The sequence below is a fragment of the Cavia porcellus genome, unplaced genomic scaffold (genome assembly GCF_034190915.1).
Source record: "Cavia porcellus strain 051 isolate PalLab524CR breed Dunkin Hartley unplaced genomic scaffold, mCavPor4.1 scaffold_3, whole genome shotgun sequence".
Taxonomy (NCBI): domain Eukaryota; kingdom Metazoa; phylum Chordata; class Mammalia; order Rodentia; family Caviidae; genus Cavia; species Cavia porcellus.
Genome location: NW_026947486.1, coordinates 66,521,727 through 66,544,903, shown reverse-complemented (window position 1 = coordinate 66,544,903; position 23,177 = coordinate 66,521,727). Strand labels below are relative to the sequence as shown.

General features: G+C 34.2%; 1 protein-coding gene and 1 pseudogene across 5 annotated transcripts in view; one reads left to right on the top strand and one right to left on the bottom strand.

Annotated features, from left to right (window-relative positions):
• The window catches only part of Nup62cl (nucleoporin 62 C-terminal like), a 101,430-nt gene that overhangs the window by 46,512 nt on the left and 31,741 nt on the right, over nucleotides 1-23,177 (top strand). For 2 of the 5 annotated variants that reach the window (XM_013150223.3, XM_013150219.3), the window contains 4 exons: nucleotides 11,558-11,708; nucleotides 11,894-11,943; nucleotides 12,069-12,203; nucleotides 21,085-21,196. In XM_013150223.3, coding sequence (XP_013005677.1) covers nucleotides 11,558-11,708; nucleotides 11,894-11,943; nucleotides 12,069-12,203; nucleotides 21,085-21,166 — 418 coding nt within the window. In that variant the 3' untranslated portion in view covers nucleotides 21,167-21,196. Of the gene's footprint in view, nucleotides 1-11,557; nucleotides 11,709-11,893; nucleotides 11,944-12,068; nucleotides 12,204-15,492; nucleotides 16,023-21,084; nucleotides 21,197-22,038; nucleotides 22,906-23,177 lie in introns of those variants that run through there. The other 3 variants (XM_063246247.1, XM_013150221.3, XM_013150222.3) reach the window with 3 other exon arrangements.
• On the bottom strand, nucleotides 6,763-7,639 carry LOC106027185 (large ribosomal subunit protein eL6-like; annotated as a pseudogene).

Genomic DNA, 23,177 nt, shown 5'->3' with positions numbered 1-23,177 from the left:
CACTTATGGTCACATACTTAGTAATGATTGAGCCAGGATAAAAAATTAGGCAGTTGAGCTCTAGCAGACATGTTCAGTGTAAGGCCTTTAGTTTTTGTCTTCATTTATTCTTTTATAATAAAAATTTTTAAAGGAAGTTTTATTACTTGTATACATTAACTATATTATAAATTTTATATGTGGCCTAAGACAATTCCTCTTCTTTCGAAAAATTTTGGGCAAAATTACTATAGACTCCCAGTTGGACACCTCTACTCTAAAGCTTGTGTTTTTATAGGGTATACAAAACATCTGTATGCCCTTTATATTATTCCCCCCAATGATAACATCTCAGAAGAGTATAGTATAATATAACAACCAGAATTTGACATTCATACAGTTAAGATACAAAATATTTCAAATCAACAACGATTCCATTACTGCCCTTTTATAGTCATATTTATTAGCTTCTTCTGATTCCCTAATCCTGGGCCATAATTAATCTTCTCATTTCTATAATCATGACATTTCAAGAGTGCTCTGTAGATGGACAATTTCATGTGTGACTTTTAGGAACTGGCATTTTTCATTTACCGTAATTCTTTGAAATCCGTGCAAGTTGTTCTTCTTTCGTCTCTCAGTAGTATCCCATAGTAATGTGGTATAATATAGTTTGTTTGACCACCCACTTGTTGTACTTCTAGACTTGTATAAACATTTGTATAATTTTTCTGTGAATATTACAAGTCTCTTGTCTCTGGGCTAATAATCAAGAATATAGTAACTGAGTAGTATGATAACTGTGTGTTTACTTCAAGAAACTACCTACTTCTTTTCTGGAGTGATTATGTCATTCTGTGTGCCAGCCAGAAATGTATGAATTATCTGGATAGTCCACATCCTTGTTAGGTTTGGGTATGTCACTGTTTTTTTTTTTTTTTCAGTCCTGATAGATGTAAAGTTATGCTGTTGTGATTTGGAATTGGATTCCCTTGATGACCAATAATGTTGATGATCTTTTCAAGTGTATGCTCTCCATCATTTTATCTTCTTTGATGATGTGTCAATTCATATATTTTGCCCATTTTTTACTTTGGTTGTTTGGTTTTTGGCTGTTTAGTTTTGAGGGTTTGTTTTGTTATTCTAGATGCCAGTTTTTGTCAGATATGTCTAATATAATTATATCCTCTAATTTGTTTATTCATATTTGTAAGATTGCTTTTGTAGAACAAAAATTTAATCAAAGTATAACATCAATTTTTCCTTTAATAGATTTAATTTTAGTATGAATTATAAGAAAACAATTTTACCAGTTCAAAGACTTTCTCCTAATTTTTCTAAAAGTTCTAGTGATCCATTATGAGTCAATTTTTATACAGGGTGTAAGATTTGGGTCAGGATAATTTTTCTCCATCAGGAATATGCACTTGAATTGCCTGGGGCCATGTCTAGAACATGTAATACAGCTAATTATGTAAGTAAAAACTTGAATTTTCTTGTATTTGTTATTTTAACAAACCTGTTCACTGCAAGTTAGGCATGTCTAGTCAGTGTTCAATTTTTCCAACATCATTTGTTGAAAGGCTGTCGTCTTCTACTGAATAGTTTTTTAAAGGAAAAAAAGCAGAAAAACAATGATACAGAATTTCAAAGCAATGGGAAATTAACAGTGATTACTGTACTGCATATAGTTATCTTCAAAGCAGTGGCTCAGATTGTAAGACATAGGTGAACAAAATTGATCAAACTATATAAGCATAAACCATTTCTTTCAATGAACTAAAATGAATTAGTATAATTATCTTAGTTATCTTGTATATATACAGAATTTTTGTTTTCCCTTCATCCTTTTCTCCTTTCCCCCATTCCAATTGTTTTTTTTTTTTTTCCTTTTCAGCAGTCTCTTTCCCTTTCATAATATCTGTTGTACATTTCGGATCTTATTTACTCTTACAATTTCTTGTAGTAGGGAGACAATATGATGTTTACACATGAAAATTTGATTTATTTCACTTCTGAGTATGGTCTCACATTGAATCCATTTACCTATAAAAGTCTCCAGTTTATCCTTCTTTATGGCTGAGTAGTACTACATTGAATAAAAATACCACATCTTTTTTATCCATTCCTCAGTCAATGGGTATTTAAGTTGTTTCCAAGATCTAGCTAGTACAAACTGTGCTGCTATAAGCATAGGTACACATGTATTGTTGTAGTATGATGTTTTAAAATCTTTTGGGAATATAAGCAGAAGAGAGATAGCTGGGTCAAATGAGACCTCTAATCCTAGTTTTATGAGGAATCTCCACACTAATTTCCACAGTGGTTCTACCGGTCTACACCTTTTCCCACAGCCACTCAGGCATTTGTTATCGATTGATTTTTTTGATGATAACTATTTTTTCTGGAGTGTGATGAGGCTGTCCATTTCTTCTATTTTTCATCCTATGCAAATGAAAGATTTTCAAAGTAGGTATTGATGATCTTCTGAATTGCCACATGATCTGTGGTGATTTCACCTTTTTCATTCCTTATTGTATGAATTTGAGTTTTTTCTTCCCTTTTTTTTTTTTGTACCAGGAATCGAACTCATGACAGCGCACTTGCAAGGCAGCCGCTTATGTCACTGACCTAAATCCCCAGCCCTCTTTCCTTTTTTTGATAAGATTGGCTGAGGACTTTTCAATTTAATTTATTCTTTCAAAGAACCTAATGTTTTATTCATTAATTTTTGGTATTTTTTTTTATTTCAATTTCATTAATTTGTGCTCTAATCTTATGATTTCCTCCCTTGTATGGGCTGTGAGCTTGACTTGCTCTTCCTTTCCTGGAAGCTTGAGGTGCAGCATTAGGTTATTTATATTTGTTCTGTTTTCTTGATGTGAGAATTCACCGCTATAAATATCCCTCTTAGGACTGATTTCGTTGCATCCCACAAGTTCTGGTAAGTTGCATTTTTGCTTGATTGTAGATGTTCTTTATTTTTTAAATTTTATCTGTGACCTATTGATTGTTTAAGAGGGTGTTATTTAATTTCCATGTGCTTATGAAGTTTTGTGATTCCTTTTTGTCATTAATTTCCATTTTTATCTCACTATGGTCAGATAAAATGCATGGGTTGGGGCCAGGGATTTAGCTTGGTGGTTCAAGCGCTTGCCTGGTAAGCATGAGGCTGTGAGTTCAACCCCCAGTACCAAAAAAATGTACAATATAATTTCAGTTTCTTTGCACTTAGTTAAGCATGTTTTATGGGCTAGTACATGTTCTTTTTTAGAGAATTCTGTGTGCAGGTGTTAATAATGTGTATTCTGGTGTGTATTGTTGTGTGGAGCACTCTGTAAAAATCTACTAAGTCCATTTGTTTATAGGTTTGGTTCATTTTTATTTCTTTCCCGATTTTTTGTCTATTTGATCAATCTCTTTGTGACAATGAGGTTATCAAGGTCCTTTGTTACAATTGTATTATTGCTTACTTGATTTTTCATGTAAATTAATGTTTGTCTCATATGGTTGGGTGCTGTCACAATGGTGCATATATGTGTATATATATATATATATATATATATATATATATATATATGTTTGTGATTGTTATCTCTTCATCTAGAAATATTTGCCTAACAAGTGTTTAGTGACCTTCTTTATCTCTTTTGATATTTGTTTTGAAGTTCACATTATCTGCAAACAAAAACATGTTTTCCATCCTTTGAATTTCAGTTTATGAATTTCTTCTTCTTCTTCTTCTTCTTCTTCTTCTTTTTCTTCTTCTTCTTCTTTTTTCTTCTTCTTCTTTTTCTTCATGTCTTTTTGAGACTGGGTCACACTGCAGTTTGCATTGTCTTCAAGCTCACTTTTTAGCTCAGGCTGGTCTTCAATTTGCCACAATTCTCCTGCCTCAACCTTCCAAGTGCTGGGATTACAAGCATGTGCCAACATGCCTGGCTCAATTTCTTTTTTAGTGAAATGAGTTTCTTGTATGCAACATATAGTTGCATCTTATTTTTTGATCTGTTCTGCCAATCTGTTTCTTTTGATTGGTAAACTGAAGCTATTTACATTGATGGTTATAAATGATATGTATGTGCTTATCCTTGTCATGTTATTTTCCTGCTGTTGGTTCCCTACTGTTGCAGTTGTTTAATTCTTTGCCCTGCTTCATGGTTTCTTTCTGCTGTTGCTCTTGGAATTGTCGTCATTTTTGTCTCTGTCTAGAATACCTTACAGTACCCTTGATAGTGCTGGTCTGGTGGTCATGAATTTATTCAATTGTTCTTTGTTATGGAAGTATCTTATTTCTCTACTAATTTTAGAAGATAGTTTTTCAGGGTACATAAATTTGGATTGGAAGTTATTTTCCTTCAAGATTTGAAATAATTCTCTCCAAGCACTTCTTGACTTGAGGGTTTGTTTTGAGAAGTCTGCAATGATTGTAATGGGCTTCCTTTTATAAGTGATCTGTTTCTCTTCACAAACAGCTTTTAATATTCTGTTCTTGTGCTGAATTTATGAGACCTTGATTATTTACATGTCTGGGTGTAGATTTATTTTGTTTATGGCTAAATGGAGTTCTATATGCCTTAATTATCTGTATGTCACCTTCTTTTCACATGCTTGAGAAGTTTTCTGCTATTACTTCGGCAAATAATTTTTATATCATTTGGATTCTGCTTTTTTGTTGACACCAACTTTTCTACTTTTTCTTTGTACTGTTTTGAAGCTGTTGAATTATTTCTTGATCTTTTGTTATTTTCAAGAGATCTTTCCTTTAATTGCTAACTGTGATCCTATTTTCAAAGTCTGAAAGTCTGTCTTCAGTTTCATTAAAGTGGTTTTGATTGCTTTCAATAGAATTTTTAATTTTCAGAATATCATTCTGAATCCATTTAATGCATTCTGTTTCATTCCTATACTCATCATTCACAGCTTCCATATTTCTGCTATTATCATCTATTTTTTATATTTCTACTTTAGTTTTGCTTAGAAATTCTTTTATAATTGTTGACATTTCTTTTTTTTACCTGAGATTATTTCTGATCTGATTTCTTTTATGGCCTCATGAATTTGTTTCTTTACTTCAGTTGCTGTCATTTCATAATTACCAGATGTATGACTTCCAACTTATTCTATGTCGATGTCTCCTAGAATTGTTTGGGTAGGCTAGAGGGCTGAGATTGCATTTTACTTCTTTCTCTTTTCATTTTCTATTCCAAAAAAATTTATTTTGTGAATTTTTTTGTAGTAGGTATCTATATCACTAGTATTCAGGTCTCTCTAGGAAAAGTATGTTCTACAAGGATGTCTTCTGTATGTAGGAGATTCTTGGTTTGTGTCCGTCACAAGATCCTACCTTCCAAGATAACAACTTGTTGGTATCTGTTTGGCTCAGTTCCCAGTCCTTTGGTGTAGGGCTATGGTAACGTTATTATCTCAGAGCTTCCCAGTATAGTTACAGATGGCAGAACGACTGAATACAACAGATATATTATCCTAGCTAAAGTAATAAAATTATCAACAGCAGTAGCATCAAGCATACTTTAGAAACTGAAGAACTGTGGTAAGTATTGATTTTGTACTTTAGACTATAAACGCAGAATCTGTGGTTATATAATACAATCAATCATAAATTAGGAGTTTGCATGGAAGGTGTTTCCCCTTTGTAGAGTGGTTTCACCCTGTCATGGGGAAATTTATGGAGGATAGTGTATAAAACAAAAATAACTGGAAAGGAAGTAGGAGCAAGACTGGAGAACAAAGGATGATCCCTCAAGGTTTGGGAAACTAGAAAAGGAGGTAGAAAATAACTATTGAAGGAATATTCAAGGGGTTATCTGAACTTGATCTCTGGGTTTGAGGGATAAGAGTTAGTCTTCTTTGGTTGAAGTTTTTCTCAGCCATTTAGAAAAGACATAAAAAATAAAAAATAGAAAGAAAAATCAAAAGAAACAAAAAAGAAAAAGAAGAAAAGGAAAAGCAAATATAAATAAAAAACTGGCCAAAATTTTTGGTTCCTAAGGCTTATATTCTTCCTTGATCTGGTTGCTGGTCCCACAGAGGCCTCAGTCATCTCTTGGCTCATATTATTATTGTTGCTTAGGACTTTTCATGCCACTAATCTCACCTCTCCATCCTGTGTACCTTTCTTGGGATCATACTACGTATCTGGCATTCCCTTTGGTCTCTAGACCTTCTCTAGCAGTTCACCTGAGTCATGGAAATAGCAAGAGGAGTAGCCATTCTTTGGGCCTTCCAGCGTGGTTTACCTGGTTTGCAGGGTAGTTCACTTGGTGATAAAGATGGCAATGGGAGAGGACCCTCTTCTCTACAGGGTTCCTCTGTGCTGGTTCTTGTATGCCTCCCAAATCTCTAGTCAGTGATCTACTTTTAGAAAATCAGCTTTTACTTGGCTTTCTGTTATTCTACTTGGGGATTTTGTAGCTAAATTCATGAGAGATACTGATTTATAGTTTTTTTCCTGTCTTTGGTTTGGATAACAGAGTAATACTTGCCTTAAAAATGATCCAGGAAGTAGTCTTTTTTTTAAGAAGAAATAGTGCAGAGTTGGTATTAATTCTTAAACACTGATGAAATTCTTCAGTGACAAACTCTGGGCCCGGATTATTCTTTTACAGGATCTTTTACTTACAAATACATTTTTATACTATTTCTGGTATTATAGAGGTTATCTATTTCATCTTCAGTGAGTTGCAGTACTGTGTAGTTTTTGAGAAATTGGCTCTTTTGTTTAATATTATCAGTTATTTAATTAGATTCTTGGTAATAAACTTAGAACACAAATTTGTAATCTCCATTTGTCAGAGCAAAAATGGATCTCATGTAGCCCCAGAGCCAAGGAACACCTTTGATTTTGGTAAAATCTGTGAGTCCACCTTCTACCTGACCTTGTATTTCTCTGAAATCTGATATCCCTCTTTCTCAGTTTTGCAGATCTCTCCCTCCTGGTGTTTGGGCTTTGGAAACTTCTTCTTGAAGTAAGCATCAGTGAAGTGTTTGGAGATTTTCACATTGCTGATATCAATTTTTGTGGAGATAACAGTGATATTACGCATTCTATGCAGAGGAATGCAATTAAGGTTAAGAGGCCCAGTCACAAGCAGCAAGCCACTGGCCAACTGCTTCAGGAAAACCATTCTCTTCCCTTTGTGGAACCCAGTGAGGATGATTAAGATGGTCCTGGGAGTAATGCTAGCTCACAGTTTCCTCACATGCTAACTGAAATGTTTTTTGCCTTAGTTCAACAGCTGTCAGGGCATATCTTTGGTAGAGCAGTATCTAGGCGTTTTTTGAAGCTTACCCACCCAGGTACCACCATTCTTGTAACCACCCACTGGTTTTCTGATAGTGGTAAGAACTTTCTCCTTCTTTTTCTTCTCCACTTTGGATTTAGCAGCTGTATACTTTCTCTTGTACAAAGCCTTTATGGACTACATAGCACATTGGGGGTATCTACCAATTCCTCTAACAGGACAGGTTTTTGGCTGCAGTGGGGCTGCCCTTTCTTGGACATTTTAGCCTCCGCATTACCCTTTTTACCAGTATCAGTGGCATCAACCTTCTTGACTTCAAGTTTCTTCTCTTTATTATTTGGCTTCTTAGTTTTTGGTTGCCATCTAGCAAGATGGGAAAGAGAGATTTGGTTCATTTTTCATGTTAAATTTATGAACATAAAATTGTTTATAGTATTCCTTTATTATACTTTTAATAGTTGTGGAGACATTCTTGCTTCATTGATAATACTGGGAGTTTGTTTCTTGTATCAGTTTTGTTGATCTTTTCCAAATGGGCCATCTTTTGTTTAATTGATTATTCTATAAAGTTTTCCTGTTTTAATTCTCATGTTTTTATTTCACTTCTAAATATTTACAAATTTTCTTTGAAAATCCTCCTTCACCCATGGATTATTTAGAAGCATGCTGTTTAATTTTCAAGTAATTATGGATTTTCTTGTTATCTTTCTGGAGTGATTTCTAGTTTGATTGTGTTATAATCAGAATATAACCAGTGTGAATTCACTGTTTTTTTATTTATCTTTGCTTTATGGGTAAGAAATGGCCTATCTTTGTTAAGATTCCACTGTTTTAAAGTTCTGTTTTCTGCTGTTAGACAGACTGTTATATATATGTGAGACTCTGTTGCTTTATTTCATTATTTTACCATATGTACCTTTTTTGCTTTTCTGTCTAGTAGCTCTTTCAGTTGTGGAGAGTGGTTTTATGAAGTTTCCAACTATTATTCTTCTCTTTAGTTATATTAATTTTTTATATATCTTGAGGCTCTGTTGTTTGGTTGCTTCTACATTTAAAGTTGTTATCCTTCCTTTGTGCCTTGATTCCTTTATCATTATGTAATGATCCTCTTTGATTAGGGGAAATCTCTTAGCTATGTAGTCTACTTTATCTGGTATTACTATAGCCATTCCTTTTTGAAAATTAATTTTATATAATTTTCTTTTACTTTCACTCTATCTATATCTTTATTTTGGAAGTGAGTTTTGTAGATAGCATATTGTTGAACTTTTTAATCCATTCTGACAATCTCTATCTTTTAATTCATATATGTAACACATTTATGTTTAAAGTAATTACTAATGAGTTAGGACTTAGATCTACTATTTTACTTGTTTTTTTACCTTTGATATTTGTTCTTCCATTTCTTTTTTCTTACCATTCGGTGGATTGCTTAAATATTTTTAAACATTCCACCTTGCTCTCCTTAGAGTATTTTTGAGTATATTGCTCTGTATCATTTTCTTACTGGCTACTTTAAATATGACAGTATACATATGTAGTCTAGTCATGCATACAGTCATACTGATACTTTACCACTTGTGATGAAACAGAGTCTAGAACATACCACCCTGAACACGCCCAATCTCATCTGATAAAGCGTAGAAACTTTATTTCTATTAAGTTCCATTTACTGTCCTTATTTTTAAGCACATATGGAGTTATAATTTTTGTTTCAATCATTTGATATGATCTAAGAAATAAATAGGAAATAGTATTGTATCTTTACCCTTCTTTTCATCTATTTTGACTTTTTTTCCTTTATACGCTACTTCCAAGTCTTCTGTTTTCTTTCCTCTCTGTTTAGCTAATATTCAAGGGAAGGTCTTTTAGCAATGAATTATTCCAATTTTACTTTGTATGAAAATGCCTTTATTTCTTTTTCATCTGTCTCCAAAGCATATAACAGTACTTGTAGACACATTTTTTTTTCTTTCAGTGCTTGAGAAATGTTATTTTACTTCCTTCTAGCCTCCATGATTTCAGATGAGAAATCTATTGTCATTCAGATTGTCATCTCATTTGTTTGTTTCTTTGTTTGTTTGATATAGTCTCTTTGTAGCTCAGGCTGGCCTCAAATTCAGGATCCTTTTGCCTTAGCTTCCTGACTGCTGGGATTACAAGTGTGTGCTACCGTGTAGAAGAATACGTCATGTTAAGTGACTCTACTTGCTTCCAACATTTCCTTTTGTCTTTATCTTTCAGAAAGGTAATTACTTTGTGCCTTAGCATGAGTTTCTTTGAATTATTCAGTTTAGAGTTGTTTAAACTTCTTGAACCTGTGAATTTGTATCTTTTGCCAAATTTTGATAATTTTTCAATCTTTTTATTTTTTTAAAAATATATTTCAGGCCTATTCTCTCTTTTTGTCCTTCTAGAACTTTTATTTTATAAATGTTACTTCTTATTACTCTCCTTCAGGTCTCTGAGTTTTTAAAAAAATTTATTTCTTCCTGTTTTCTCTTTGTTCTATAAATTCTAATTACAGGTACTGAAATTTACTTTTTGTATCCTCTCACAATTTCACTCTAGTACAGAATCATTCAAATAAGTTTATTATTTTCATTTTACCCATTTGATTCTTTTTTATGACCTTTATTTCTTTGCAGTGAGTTTCTATTTTTTCATTTGTTTCAGGAAAATTCAAAGGGCTTGTAAGGGCTATTTTGGAATGTTGTTTAAAAGTTTTTTTCAGATAGTTCCAACATATTAATATTGGCATCTGGGTTGATTGTCTTTTCTCTTTAAAGTTGTACCTTTCATGGTCTTCATAATTACATATTTTTATTGTATCCTGGACATTTTATGTATGATGTTTGGAGCATTTGGTCTTATTTATACCTGTTTTTCATTACATAGTCCTTTTAGTTCAGATATGTTGCAAGGGATGGGTGTGTTTTTGTTTAGATTATCAATGGCCTTGTCTACACAATCTCATCAAAAAAACAAAGCACTGACTCACATTGCTTCAGCAAACATGGGTGGTCTAGAAATTCAGCTCCTCCCTTAACTCCCCTGACTCACTGCTTCATTGTACTTTATTGCTTCTCAGTGGAGATGTAAACTCAGATCTGGTGACCTCAGATCTGACTTGTATGGCTTAATAGGTGCAGGGAGAGGTGGAATTTCATATTATCACACCTAGGACATAAAGGAAGGGAGGAAGTGAGCAGGATATCAGCTTCTGCCACATGCCACTTCATTAAACCTAATTGGTGCTGAGTTGACATGGAGGAGTGGCTCTCATTTTGGCCCTGCTCTCACTGAGCTCAATAATGGGAAGAAGTAATGACTAACCCTGCTTTTTCCACTCCTGTATGAGTCTTGGTTTTCCCAGTGACTGTGGAGGTCAAACTACTCACTAAGCCTTACTGACTCCTAGGATGATGGAAATTGGAGACTTTACTATTCTCAATGTGCATTACCTTGTTCAGCTTTAATGAACACAGTGGATACAAAAGTTTAGATTTTCTGCTTGATCCCACTGACACCAGAGCATGAGTGAAGTCCAGTGGTGTGTAACCTTGCCTCACATGACCTCATGTTACTTCTAGGTAGGATTTAAATTTATTGGACCCCACCAATAATTCCTTGGTGGGGAATTGGAACATTACTTGCTTGGTCAGGCAGGAAATTGCTAGTTACCTTTCCACTGAACCTTGCTGATAATGTCCCACCAGGGCAACCAGTGCATTAAAGATCAATTGGATTATCAAGCTTTTTGATGCCACCTGGCATGTGAATTGGAACTCCTTATGGTTTTTCTTGACGGGAGATGCATATTTCCCCACCCATATTACTCATAAAGGAAACGTATCACTTTGAATGATAGCTAGAGAAGGGGAAAGAGAATCCTATCTTCTTGGCCATACTCATCTAGAAGGAAGCTAAGAAGCTTCCATCATGCTGAATTAAGGGGGGAGAGAATTTAGTTATTCTTACAGTAATTTGGCAGAATTCTTAATAAATTTTTATTTGATATATTGCTCCCCTTAATATAATTTCCAGACAGTTTGAATGGTTGTTTTAAAATCATCATTAATGGGGCTGGAGATTTAGCTCCACGGCATAAGCGCCTGCCTTGCAAGTAGGCAGTCGTGAGTTCGATCCCCAGTACCGATAAAAAGGAAAAAGACAAAAAAAAAAAAAAAATCATCATTACCTGTTACTGTTTTTTAGGAAGCAGATATAAGAACTTCCTCCCATACTAACTTCTACAAGTCCTCCTGGGTTGTTTTTATTATATGATCATACCGTATCTTTTTATTTTTTAGTTCATTAGTAACTCCTGTGATGACTTCTAGTCAGCTGGATCGTCTGATAAACAAGTGGAGCCTTCAGGTAGAAGATCGAGAAAAACTCTTTTTATACCAGGCCACCCAGGTCAATGATTGGGATGATACACTGATTGAGAATAGTGAAAAGGTAAGAAATTTTAATTTGCCTGCATTGTATAATTTTGTATTGCAATGTTAGAGAATAATTTCCAAATATTTTTCTTAAGTATTAACTGTGCTGAATTAGGAAATATTTCATATTTGAGGTATATTTGAGAAAATGATAAGTAAATTTAAGTAGTTACATTATTTCTTTCTTATTTCTCTTTAAAGACTACTGCTTTACGTAAAGGAGTGGAAAAAGTGAAACTAGATCAAAAAAGGTAGTATCTAAGATTTCCTTGATTGAAATATTAAAGACTTTTTTATTTTTCCCCTTGTTTATTAGCATTAATTTTGTTACTACAGACTCCTTTCATCGGCCCTTCTATTGCCTTAATTTGTTCAGGTTAGAAAAAGAACTAAGTTTTATCTTGTCTCAGAAGAAAGAACTAGAAGATCGACTGACTCCTGCAGAGGAGTCTGTGAAGGACAAAAGTGAGCCTGTTTATCTGTGGCATACAGATGAGAAGCATGAGAGGAGGTAAGTAACTGATGAAGGCTAAGGGATGGGCCAGAACTTAACAATCACTATGAATGTATTTCAAAAAAGGAAGAAAAACATTGACACAGAAGGCAGAGAATAAAAATTGGTAGAGGCAAGTTGTTACAGTTGACATTTACCAGCTAGTTTGACTATTTTGTACAAGTTTGAAAATGAAATCATTCCAGCAATTTTGTTTTATAGTATTCTGTACACTGTGATTAATCTCAAGCTTATGTATGTCTGCTGTAAAGTTTTTATGTTTGTCAAGTTTATTGTTAAATTAGAAATACAAATTTTATGTGTATGGTGTCATAGCATTGTGGAATATATATGATCTCTTATTATTTATATTTGACTCTTCTAAACCTAATGCTCATGTGCATGCTTTAGTGGTAAATTTTTTCCTATTTTAAAAACAACTTGTTAATCTCAGGATGAACTATATAGCCTTCAAAATTGGGATGATTTTGTCAGTGTCACACTCTAGATATATTTGATTTGTGTACTATTCATTCTTTACTTATATCACTCTATTGTCAATATTCCTGCAGTTACTTTATCTCACTAAATCTAAGATTTGTTAATGTGACCAATTTAAAAAGTGCTAAGAAACTCTGTGTAAATATATTACATAATCCAAGTTGATACTAAACAGGCTCATTTTATCAATAGCTTACTAGAGTCAAAACTGAGTTTTCTATTTTTTTTAAGATGAGACTTTCCTATGTTGCCCAGATTGGACCTGAACTCCTGGGCTCAACTGATCCTCTTACCTCAGCTTCCTGAGTAGCTGAGACTACAGGCACATATTACTGCATCTGGCTGAGCTTATCTGTTTTGTAAAGCTTATTAGTTATACTTTTTGCAGGGATTTTTAATGTGGTAAATACAATTTACCAGTACTGTCCCTAGTTCTGTTTTGCTTTTGTGTTGCAACTTTTGTTAGTCTATGTATTTTCTTTCTTTCTTTTATTCTTTCATTCATCTTTTTCTTCCTTTCATTTTTTTTTGCTTTCATGCATTTTATTATGCTTTGAAAACATAGAGTTACAGTTTTGGTTGTAAGATCCTAACTCTAGTTTGCAAAATGTTTCAAACATGATTTTCTTTCCAGTGTTTTTGTATTTAAATTTATATTACGATAAGACTTTCACTAAAAATAGTAATTTAAGCAACTTATAAAAATTGTCATACAAAAGCAGTAGTTAGCAGAAAGATTAATTTAGTTTTTCTTTAAATTTTAAAGAGAAAAAAAAGAACAGAAAAACCAAAAAGCAAGTGTTTAAATTTTTGTAGACATTAAGGATGTAAATCTCCTGGCTGCATTCTTATAAATATGTTCATTGATTAAGCTAAATTTATGTATACATGTGTATTTACAGTAAATGCTTTGGGAATTGAAATTAATTTAGCTGCTTATCAATTGATTGTAAACTTATTTTTATCTTCCTCTTATTGTAAAGCTCGTTTCTCAAAACATCTTTTATCAAGTATATTTATATAAAGTTTTACTTAGAAAATTTATATATTCACTATCTATTATGGTTTGAGACTAGATGGCCCCTCAAAACCTCATGCAGTATTAGATGGGCCTTTTTCAGAGGTGGCTAAATCTATAGAGTGTGTGATTGAGAGGTTGGGGATGCAGTGCTGGGATTAAGGGTACTGGGATTAATTAATAGGAATGACTGTTGGATCAGTCCCCTGATTACATTGGCACCAATCCCTATAGACTAATCCCTATAGACTGAATACAATATAAGGAAGAGAAAAGGGCTTGTCTCTTTCTCTCTCTTGTTGCTATTGTTGTTTTCCACCGCAATGAACTATTGCCCCATTGCCATGTGCAACCCTGCGTTGGAGCCAGCTGATTGTAGACTGAAACCTCTACAAATTGTTAGCTAAATAAACTTTTCTCCTTTGACCTTGGGTGTTGGGTATGTTGTCTCAGCCACAAGAAAAGTAAATAAGACAGAATTTTGTACCACAGCATGGGGCTATTGCTATGACTACACCTGACCATATGGGTTAGGTGCCTTTGAGAATGGTTTGTGGGAAGAGTTTGGAATGATTTGGAGACGTCAATTGAAAAAAGAAGAACTGGGACATCTTAGGCTACTCTGTATGGGAGATTCTGGCCAGAGTTTAGACGTCCAGAAAGCCAGTAAAGACCGGGCTCAAGAGATTTCTGATGAAAAGAAGGACTTCATTAGCTATTGGATTCCAGATGATGTGTGTTATGGCTTGGCAGAAAGTTTGTCTGCATTTTACTCATGTCCAGAGACTTTACCTGATACTGAGATTAAGGGTGGCAGATTGATTAATCTGACAGTAGAAATTTCCAGGCAGTCTAATGTTGAGATGGTGGCATGGCTACTGTTAGGGAATGTTAGCCAGATTTATGTTGAAAATAAAGAGCAAAGAATCTGGTAGAATTATTTAAAACACTGTAAGTTTGGCCATAAAGAAAGCTCCAGTAAAGCTGTAGACTGCAAAGGTAGAGCTGAGGAGACCTAGGTTGCTGAAAGGGAACAGTAGAAGAGAAAATATAATCTTCAGGCATCACAAAAAGCAGCAGAACTCCACACTTTGCAGCCTCAAAATTGCACATTGAAAGATTTTTCTTTGAGAAGAAAGCTCCAGTGTACCATGTTCCAGAATGATGGCAGCCTGGAGAATTTGTTCCTCAGAATTGGATGCAGAGTGCTCAGCAAACCAGGCACTTGAACTCCATAACCAAAAGAGAGGGAAATCTGGTTATTACTCCAGTGGGCAGCAGACCTTGGCATCTTCCATGTGGTGCTTAGAATGCAGCCACATGGCACATGCAGAATACAAGAGTTGTAGGATTAAGAAAGCTTCGACCCAGATTTCAGAAAGTCTGGGACGCTAAGCAGTGTGCTGCTGAAAGGGCAATGTGTGAAGCTGTGAACATGAAGCCAAAGGTGTAGAAACCCTATAAGCTTGAAGAAGCCAGGAAAGTAGATTGCTTAAGGAAAACTGCAAAGAGAGAACAGTGTGGGCCCAAGAGAAAAGCCAGGAGAGCTACAACCATCGGAGGTGCCATAGGGGCAGGACCAACCAAGCCCTTTGGAGTTCATATCTTGCTAAAGATTGCTTTGAATGCTGTACATGGAACTATAGAATTTGAAGTTTTCTCTGTTGGATTTTGGACTCAACTGGGCCCCATTCCTTTGAATCTCTCTGTTTGTAACTTTTGTAATGGAAATGTTTATCTTGTGCCATTGAATGTTGGAAGTGTTTAACTTTATTTTCATTTGTACAGGGACTCACAGCTAAAAGTTTACTTTAAATCTCAGAGAAGACTTGTCACTTGGACTATTCACCAGTGCTGAAACTGTTAGAACTTCAGCAATTCTTACAAATGGACCATTAAATGTTTTTTACTAAAGGAATATACATGCGTCTGGGGATCCAGTGGCAGAATGTTATGGGCTGTGTCTAGATGCCCCCCCAAAGCCTCATGTGCTTTTAGATGGGACATTTTTGGAGGTAGCTGAGTCTAGAGTTTATGATTAATTCATGGGTCAATGATAAGACTAAAGGTGCCGCAATTAAGGGTGGATGATTGTTGGATCAATCCACTGATTGAATTGGCACCACTCTAGTTGCAGCATTCTGGAAAAGATAAAAGGGGCAAAAGAGACATGTTTCTTCCTTTTTTATTCTTGTTGATTTGCTATCTTCCACTGCCATAAATTGTTTTCCTTTCTGAAGTCATCCTGCCTTGGAGCCACCCAGTTATGTACTGAAACCCCTACAAACTGTGAGCTAAATAAACTTTTTTCCTTTTAATTTGGGGTGTTGGTAATTTTGTCTCAGCAATGAAACAAATTATCTTTGACATTTCAGCATTTATTGTATTCTGTTAAAAATTAAATTCTCTTGCATATTTAAATGTCTTACGGGTGTATTTTACTACTTAAAAAATGTTCTCTGCTTCAGAGTTCACCAGAGTATTAGACAGTAAATAAATAGAATTCAATAAAAATGAGAAGATGGTTAAAAGCCTTCACCTTCATAGTCTTCTTAGAATATGGTGGTAATAGGATTGCAAACACTGCACCCATGAAAATGTGACCTCGGCTTTAACTGAGACACAGAGAGAAGGTAAGATCGTTGGGACAAATACAACTGTCAATATCATCTTCATTGGTTACAAAGGATGTGGAAAACCCTTTTTAAAAAAATATTATTTTATCTACCTTTGGAGTTATAGAAAAGCAGAAAATATAGATGCTCAGCTGAGACAAATGTCCTAAAATCTCAATGACATTCCTGGTTACCAGAAGTCCTGCTGAGACTTCTGACCCAGCATGTTTACTCTTCTATATATGTAGACAAACAAAATTTTTATGAAGTTAGCATTTTACCAGTCTTTCTGTTACCTTTTCCTGCCTTACTGTGCTCCTTACCTTCCTTTAGTTATAAAGCTGTTGGATTTGGTTATAAGGCAGGAAACATTTACAGACAGATATGACTATGAGTTTTTTTGTGGTTACTCTCAGGAAGATGGGAAAAATCACTCCTTGTGATATTTTCAGGGTTTTTGTTTCCTTGTTTGTATAATTAAATTAAATATGTTCCTGACTTTTCTGTTCACTCCATCATTAGCTAGTTATCTTTCTTTTTACATATTTATTTATGTACTAGTTAAAATTTGTCTAACAGGGCTATCCAGGCAATCACTCATCTATGAGTTGGCTATAGCTTTAATATGTTGTTACTTAAACAATGAGACTAATATATATTTTCCCATAGGAAGTTTGTTAAATGTAGCCATTAGGTCTCCCACAGAATACTATTTAACTATGATGTAAATGTGTTATATTATGGGGAAATACAGCTGAGGCTCCAGTTAAAATTGAGATTCTGAAAATTAATTTGACCATAAGATAGAATTGCTCCTCCTTTACTATTCTCTAATTCTAGGGTTTATTTTCTCAATCTTTTCCTGTTGTCTTAGCAACTAATTTGAGTTTTCTTTTCCCCGCTCCCACTCCATGGCAGTAATGTTAAGAGGAACCTCCAATTGTGGGAACTACTATTGTGCTTTCTATCAGATAATTATAAGTAGAATTGTGGCCAGGATCTGAGTAGATGCAAGTGGATGACATATATAAGCAGTGACTGTTCCTCAGTAAGCTCTTCATCCAGTTATATACAGAAAGCTCATTATCTACATACGTATTATCAGCTTTTTTAATTATAAAGGGATAGGATATTTCTGTTGAGGAAGCATTATAATTTAGTTTTAGTCACTTAATCTCTTTGGGTCTTAGCTCCTACTTTTGCCAAATGTCAAAGATAGAATGAACGATCTATAAGTCCCTTCTAGCTATAAAAGTTCTACCATTCTCTACTTTGGGTGACTATGAAATTGAACAAAAACAAATATAAATTAGTTTGGGATTATCCATGCTGTCATCTCCCTGTGATCACAGAGATGAGCAGAAGTTGAAAAAATACAGTTTCTTGTAACTAAATTGATACTGCAATTTCAAAATTCAAAATAGTTTTATTATAATAGAATTTTGATGCACAAATACGTGCAGATTTAGACATGAAGCAGAGCTGATATGTAGTTCTTCTATGTTGAATATAAGTGTGGTCCCAGCAGAGTAAGTAAAAAGGATACCATATTCCTGTTTTTATCCTTTTTCTCTACTTAACCCTGGATTATTTTATTTTCTTCTAGTAGTGAATAGTAAATATTTTGAGTATTTTTATTTTTGTTTTTCCTGGTGGGAGTGATTGAGATTTTTAAGATGAATGAGTTAAGTGATAATTACTATTCGATAAAAGAATAAAAGAAGTAAGATAGCAACAATTCATCTCTTTGCTGAGCAATAATATTCCTGTAGATAATTTATTATAACAATAAATAAAGCTATGTTACTGTTGGCCATATATCAGGATAGGAAAATAACAGCTGTATATGTTCCAGTGTTCATGGTAATAGGACTTGCTTTTTTTCATTTCCCTTTCTTTGTGGGAATGAGGGGAAAGTAGGACAGACCACCTAGTATTTAGCATTTCTATTAAGCAAGCCTATATTAGTCTCTTTTTCAGGCAATTTTCTTGTAAAATCCATAAAGAGAATCAAAGTATGTATATTATCAGTAGCCTCATACTATAGTGATGTATTTCTTCCAAGCTTTTGTTATGCTGGTAAAAATGCTGCTTTTGTTTTAAATAGCATTGGAATCATACTCGTGTAGTCTTTTGTTTCCTGCTTTCATTTAATATCGTTTCATGGACTTTTCCCAAAACTTTTGCTATTCTTTGAAAACATGACTTTTATTGGTGCTGTGATATTTAATCAGAGTTGACTTTACCATAATACATTTGATCATTTTTAACTGGAGAGATATTGTTTCCAATTATGGGCAATATGAAATACTTCAATAATGACTAGCTATACTTAAATTTGATTATTACCTATGGATAGACTCCTGGAAATAGAATACTGTGAGTCAAAAGGTACAAATTTTAGATATATAAAAATTCACATCATTAAAAGGTTAGGCCAATTTATATTACCATTGACAGTATATTAATATACTTATTTTTCTCACACGCAAATTGAACATCTCTAATCTAAAAATTTTAAATCTTAAATTTTCCAAAATCAAAAATGTTTGAGTGCTTATATGATTCCACAAGCTAAAAATTACACATCTGTCCTTATGGGATGGGTCACTATCAAAACACAAGCATGGCTGTGTTTAATCCAAAGCAATACAGAAAACAGATCACCTCACTGATGGCATTGTTCTTATATCAGCCAGGGGCAAAGAAGGTGACAGCCCTTTGTTCATTCAAGCTCAATGCCTGTGTTGGTGGCCAGAACTATTTCATGTCTGGGGCATATAAAAAAACAAAACAAGAACCCTGTAGGCATGATGAAAATAGTGTATAAATTACCTTCACGCTATGTGTGTAAGGTGCATATGAAATATATGAATTTCATGGTGAGTTGAGTTCCATCTTCATTATCTTATTTTGTATATTCTGATGTACCACAATTTAAAAATCCAAACCTTAAACACTCCTGCTACCAAGCATTTTAGATAAGCAATATTTAGCACATACTTGACAACTGGCTTATTTGATAAGAGATGCTATTTTAAGGTTGTATATGAATTTCTTCTCTTATGAAATGTCTCAATGTTCTTTATTTTTGTACTGTCATAGTCAATTTCTTAGTGGATTATAAATGTCTAATTTTAGATATTTGCAAAATAAGTAATTTAGGCTACTGTATAACAAGCATAGCCAAAAAAGTCATTAATATATAGTACATTATCAGCCTAATGCATGAAAGAAAAATATAACTAGTCACTTACTGATTTCAATGTTTGTATTTTGAGTTTACCATATCAGAATAAGCATAATATTGTTTAAAATTATTTAAGATAAAAAAGATGCACAAAAGAAAAGCAAAACAAACAACAAACCCAAAACAATAATGGTATAGGTTTTGAAAACAAGATAATAAGGATTTAACAATGGTTTTAATATTGCATATTGTTACATTCAAAAGGGCTACTTAGAATACCAAATATAGACATGTAAAATTGATCTACTCATGAGTGTTAAATGTTTTTGTACAAGAACTAATGCAGTTAGTAGTTTAATAATTTTAGATATCTTATGTGTGCATATATATACATATATATATATATACATACATACAAGTTTATGTCTTTTTCCTTTTCCCTTCTTTCTTGTTTCCTTTCCCCTATCCCAGTTAGTTTTTCTCTTTGAGCAGTTTCTTACGCTTACACAATATTTATTGTAGATCATAGATCATAAATTGTTCTTTCAGTTTCTTACATTAGGGAGACAATAGGATATTTACACATGTGAGTTTGATTTATTTCACTTATGAGTATGGGCTCAAGTCACTTCCACTTACTTATAAAAGCCTTGATGCAATCTCTCTTTATAGATGAGTAGTATTCCATTGTAGAAAAATCCACATCTTTTTTTATCTATTCCTTGATTGATGGGTACTAGGGTTGTTTCCAAGATTTGGCTATTAGAAGTTGAGCTACTATAATCACAGGTGCACCTATATCACTGTGGTATGTTGTTTCAAGTCTTCTGGGGAAAATGCCCAGAAGTGGAACAGGTGAGTCAAATGGAATCTGTAATTCTATTTTTTTTGAGAAATCTCCACATTGATTTCCACAGTAGTTGCACATGGCTACACTCTCACCAACAGTAAAGAAGAATTCTTTTTTCCCCACTGCCTCTCCAGCATTTGTTATTGGTTCATTTTTAATAATAATCATTCTTTCTGGAGTGAGATAGAATCTCAATGTTGTTTTAATTTGCATTTTTTGAATGGCCAATGATGCTGAACATTTTTTATATATTTATTTGCCATTTTAATTTTTTAGTCTGATAATTGTGTATTCATTTCAGATGCCCATTTTTGGATTGGGTCTTTGAATTTTGAGGGCCTGATTTTTAAAAATTCTTTATATGCTTGAGATAGAATTCCTTTGTCTGAAAGACAATTAGCTAAGATATTTTCCCAATTTGGGTTTTCTTTTCACTCTATTAGAGATTTCTTTTGACATGCAAAAACTTTTTGATACTCTCACAAAGATGGCGGATCAGTAAACAGCAGCATACAGAGGCTCCCTGAGAGAGACAACTCATACACCAGAATAAAACACCCTGGAGAGGTCTAGAAAGAGGGAGATGGATCCTCTTAACCCAGGAAGAAACTAAAGGGAAAAGAGCTGGTCAAACACAGTTCCAGGGCTACCATTGGAGCAGCTAAGATTAGCAGCCATGACGCTCTCGTGGGAGCCACCCAAACTCATGCTGCCGTGACTTGCAGGAGCTGCCTGGTTTTGCCACCTTTACCCACTGGATCCATGGTGGCACTGAAATTGGAGGTCGGTGAGCCCAATGAAGAATAGAGCCACTGTGGAGACCTGCATTAACCCATGGTGAGTGCAGGGAAAAGGGTGACCAATAGTATGACATGTTGGAATTGGGCAGGACAGGCAGGAACAAGAAATAGCAGTGACTTAAGTTGGTTGCCCTCTTCCCAGAGCAGATTGGTGGGATCTGCTTGGCCTAGGTCACACCCCTGCCTGGGACCCAATAAATCATCCCAAACCAATTCTATATGTGTGGCACACCCTAACACGGTGAAGGTCCCTGAAAGTTGACTGGCCTGGAGGAGAGGGGCCAGCACACACTGCCCCTTCTTGCACCTCAATGACCAACAGCAAACTACTGAGGGCAAAAATCCCTAGGCAGTAAGCTTCAGAAGGACCATAACCAACAAGGAAAGGGGCTGGGACCTCCACTGTACATCTGCATGGAGGAAACCAAAATCAAGAAGAGCTTGAAGTGAAATATTCCAAGTCCTGAAAGAAAATAACCTCCAACCCAGATTGGTGTGCCCTGGAAAACCATCTCTAGAAATTAATGGAGAAACAAGATGCTTCCATGACAAAGAGGAACTGGGGGAATTCGCAGCCATCAATCCAATCCAACAGAGAATAGTGAAGCACATTCTAGAGAGAGAAAATAAATACCAGGATATCTCTTAAAACCCACATTGCTCATATTGCTCTGTTTAGATGGATTTATCCTGTTCCAGTCTGTCTACTTGTACTAGATTTGAAGGCACAGACAGCTATCCCCAAAATAGCAGGATATAGTATGGTAATCATCCTTAATTTTTCACTAACTGAATCTGAAGCCCTGCATAATTTACATTGTTTTATCATGACCGATCTTAGTTGAATCTGGTTTGTTGATTGCTGATTTGTATTGACAGATTTTACTCAAATCTGTTATGACTGATAGTATCAAGTCTGAGAGTATATCCAACTACACTGAAGATGACAAGATTCACTAGGATACCCACTCTGGTTTGATTATTACTTTTGAAGTTTTATATTGTCTACAATGTTTTGTTTTTATTCATATTGTTACGTACTGCTATATTCAATTATACTATACCTGATTATATAAGCAATTCCATTGAAGATAACAAAAGACAGCATAGTAACCATTGTAGATCACTTTGCACTTTGGTTTTATATGACTTTTTTGTTTCATGTTTTTATAGGAATATGTTTTGTTTTGTCTTGCTTTGCTTTTTTTGCTTCTAATACGGAAAGGATAGAAATACACGTAGAGACTTATACATGTGTAGAATGTATAAAACATTTATGAGAACTGATCATATAATGCATGATGAAATGAACAACTACTTTAAAGAAAAAGAGACACTATAGTACCCAGTGCTGATTCCATAGTCATGATGTGAAATATAGCAATACTATTATTCTTTGTTAGGAGTGATTTTAGCCCATTTGGTTTTGTTTAATTTCAACATACATGAAGGTAAGGACAGCTATTTTGAAGAGAATGAGAGACACTATGACAGCCATTGTTGACTTCCCTATTGTCTGATCTTGAAGACCTAAAATGCCTTTCTCATCTTGTTCAGATCAGTTCTATGCTATGTTGCTTCATATGAATTCTCTGTATGTGAAGATATGGACAACTATTTGGAAGAAAACGAGAATATAATAGATAGTGAAGATCTCTGATTTTCTTGCTTAGAAATTTATGCCTCTTACATTGCTTTCTTATGTTTTGTTTTGTTGTGTTTAATTTTACCCTCTTTAAAATAAAAAAAAAACTTTTTGATAAGACTAGATCCCAGTTTTTAATTCTGGGAAGTATTTTCTGTGTAGTTTGATTTTTGTTTTAATTCTCTGTCTACCCCTATGTTGTCAAGATTTGTCTTTACTTTGTCTTTTAGATGATTTAGCATTTCTGTTTCATTATTTAGATCTTTGATCCATTTTGATTTTAGTTTACTGCATGGTGCTAGACATGGTTCTAATTTTAGTTTTTGGCATATGGAAAGGCAATTTTTCCAGCACTACTTATTAAAGAGGATGT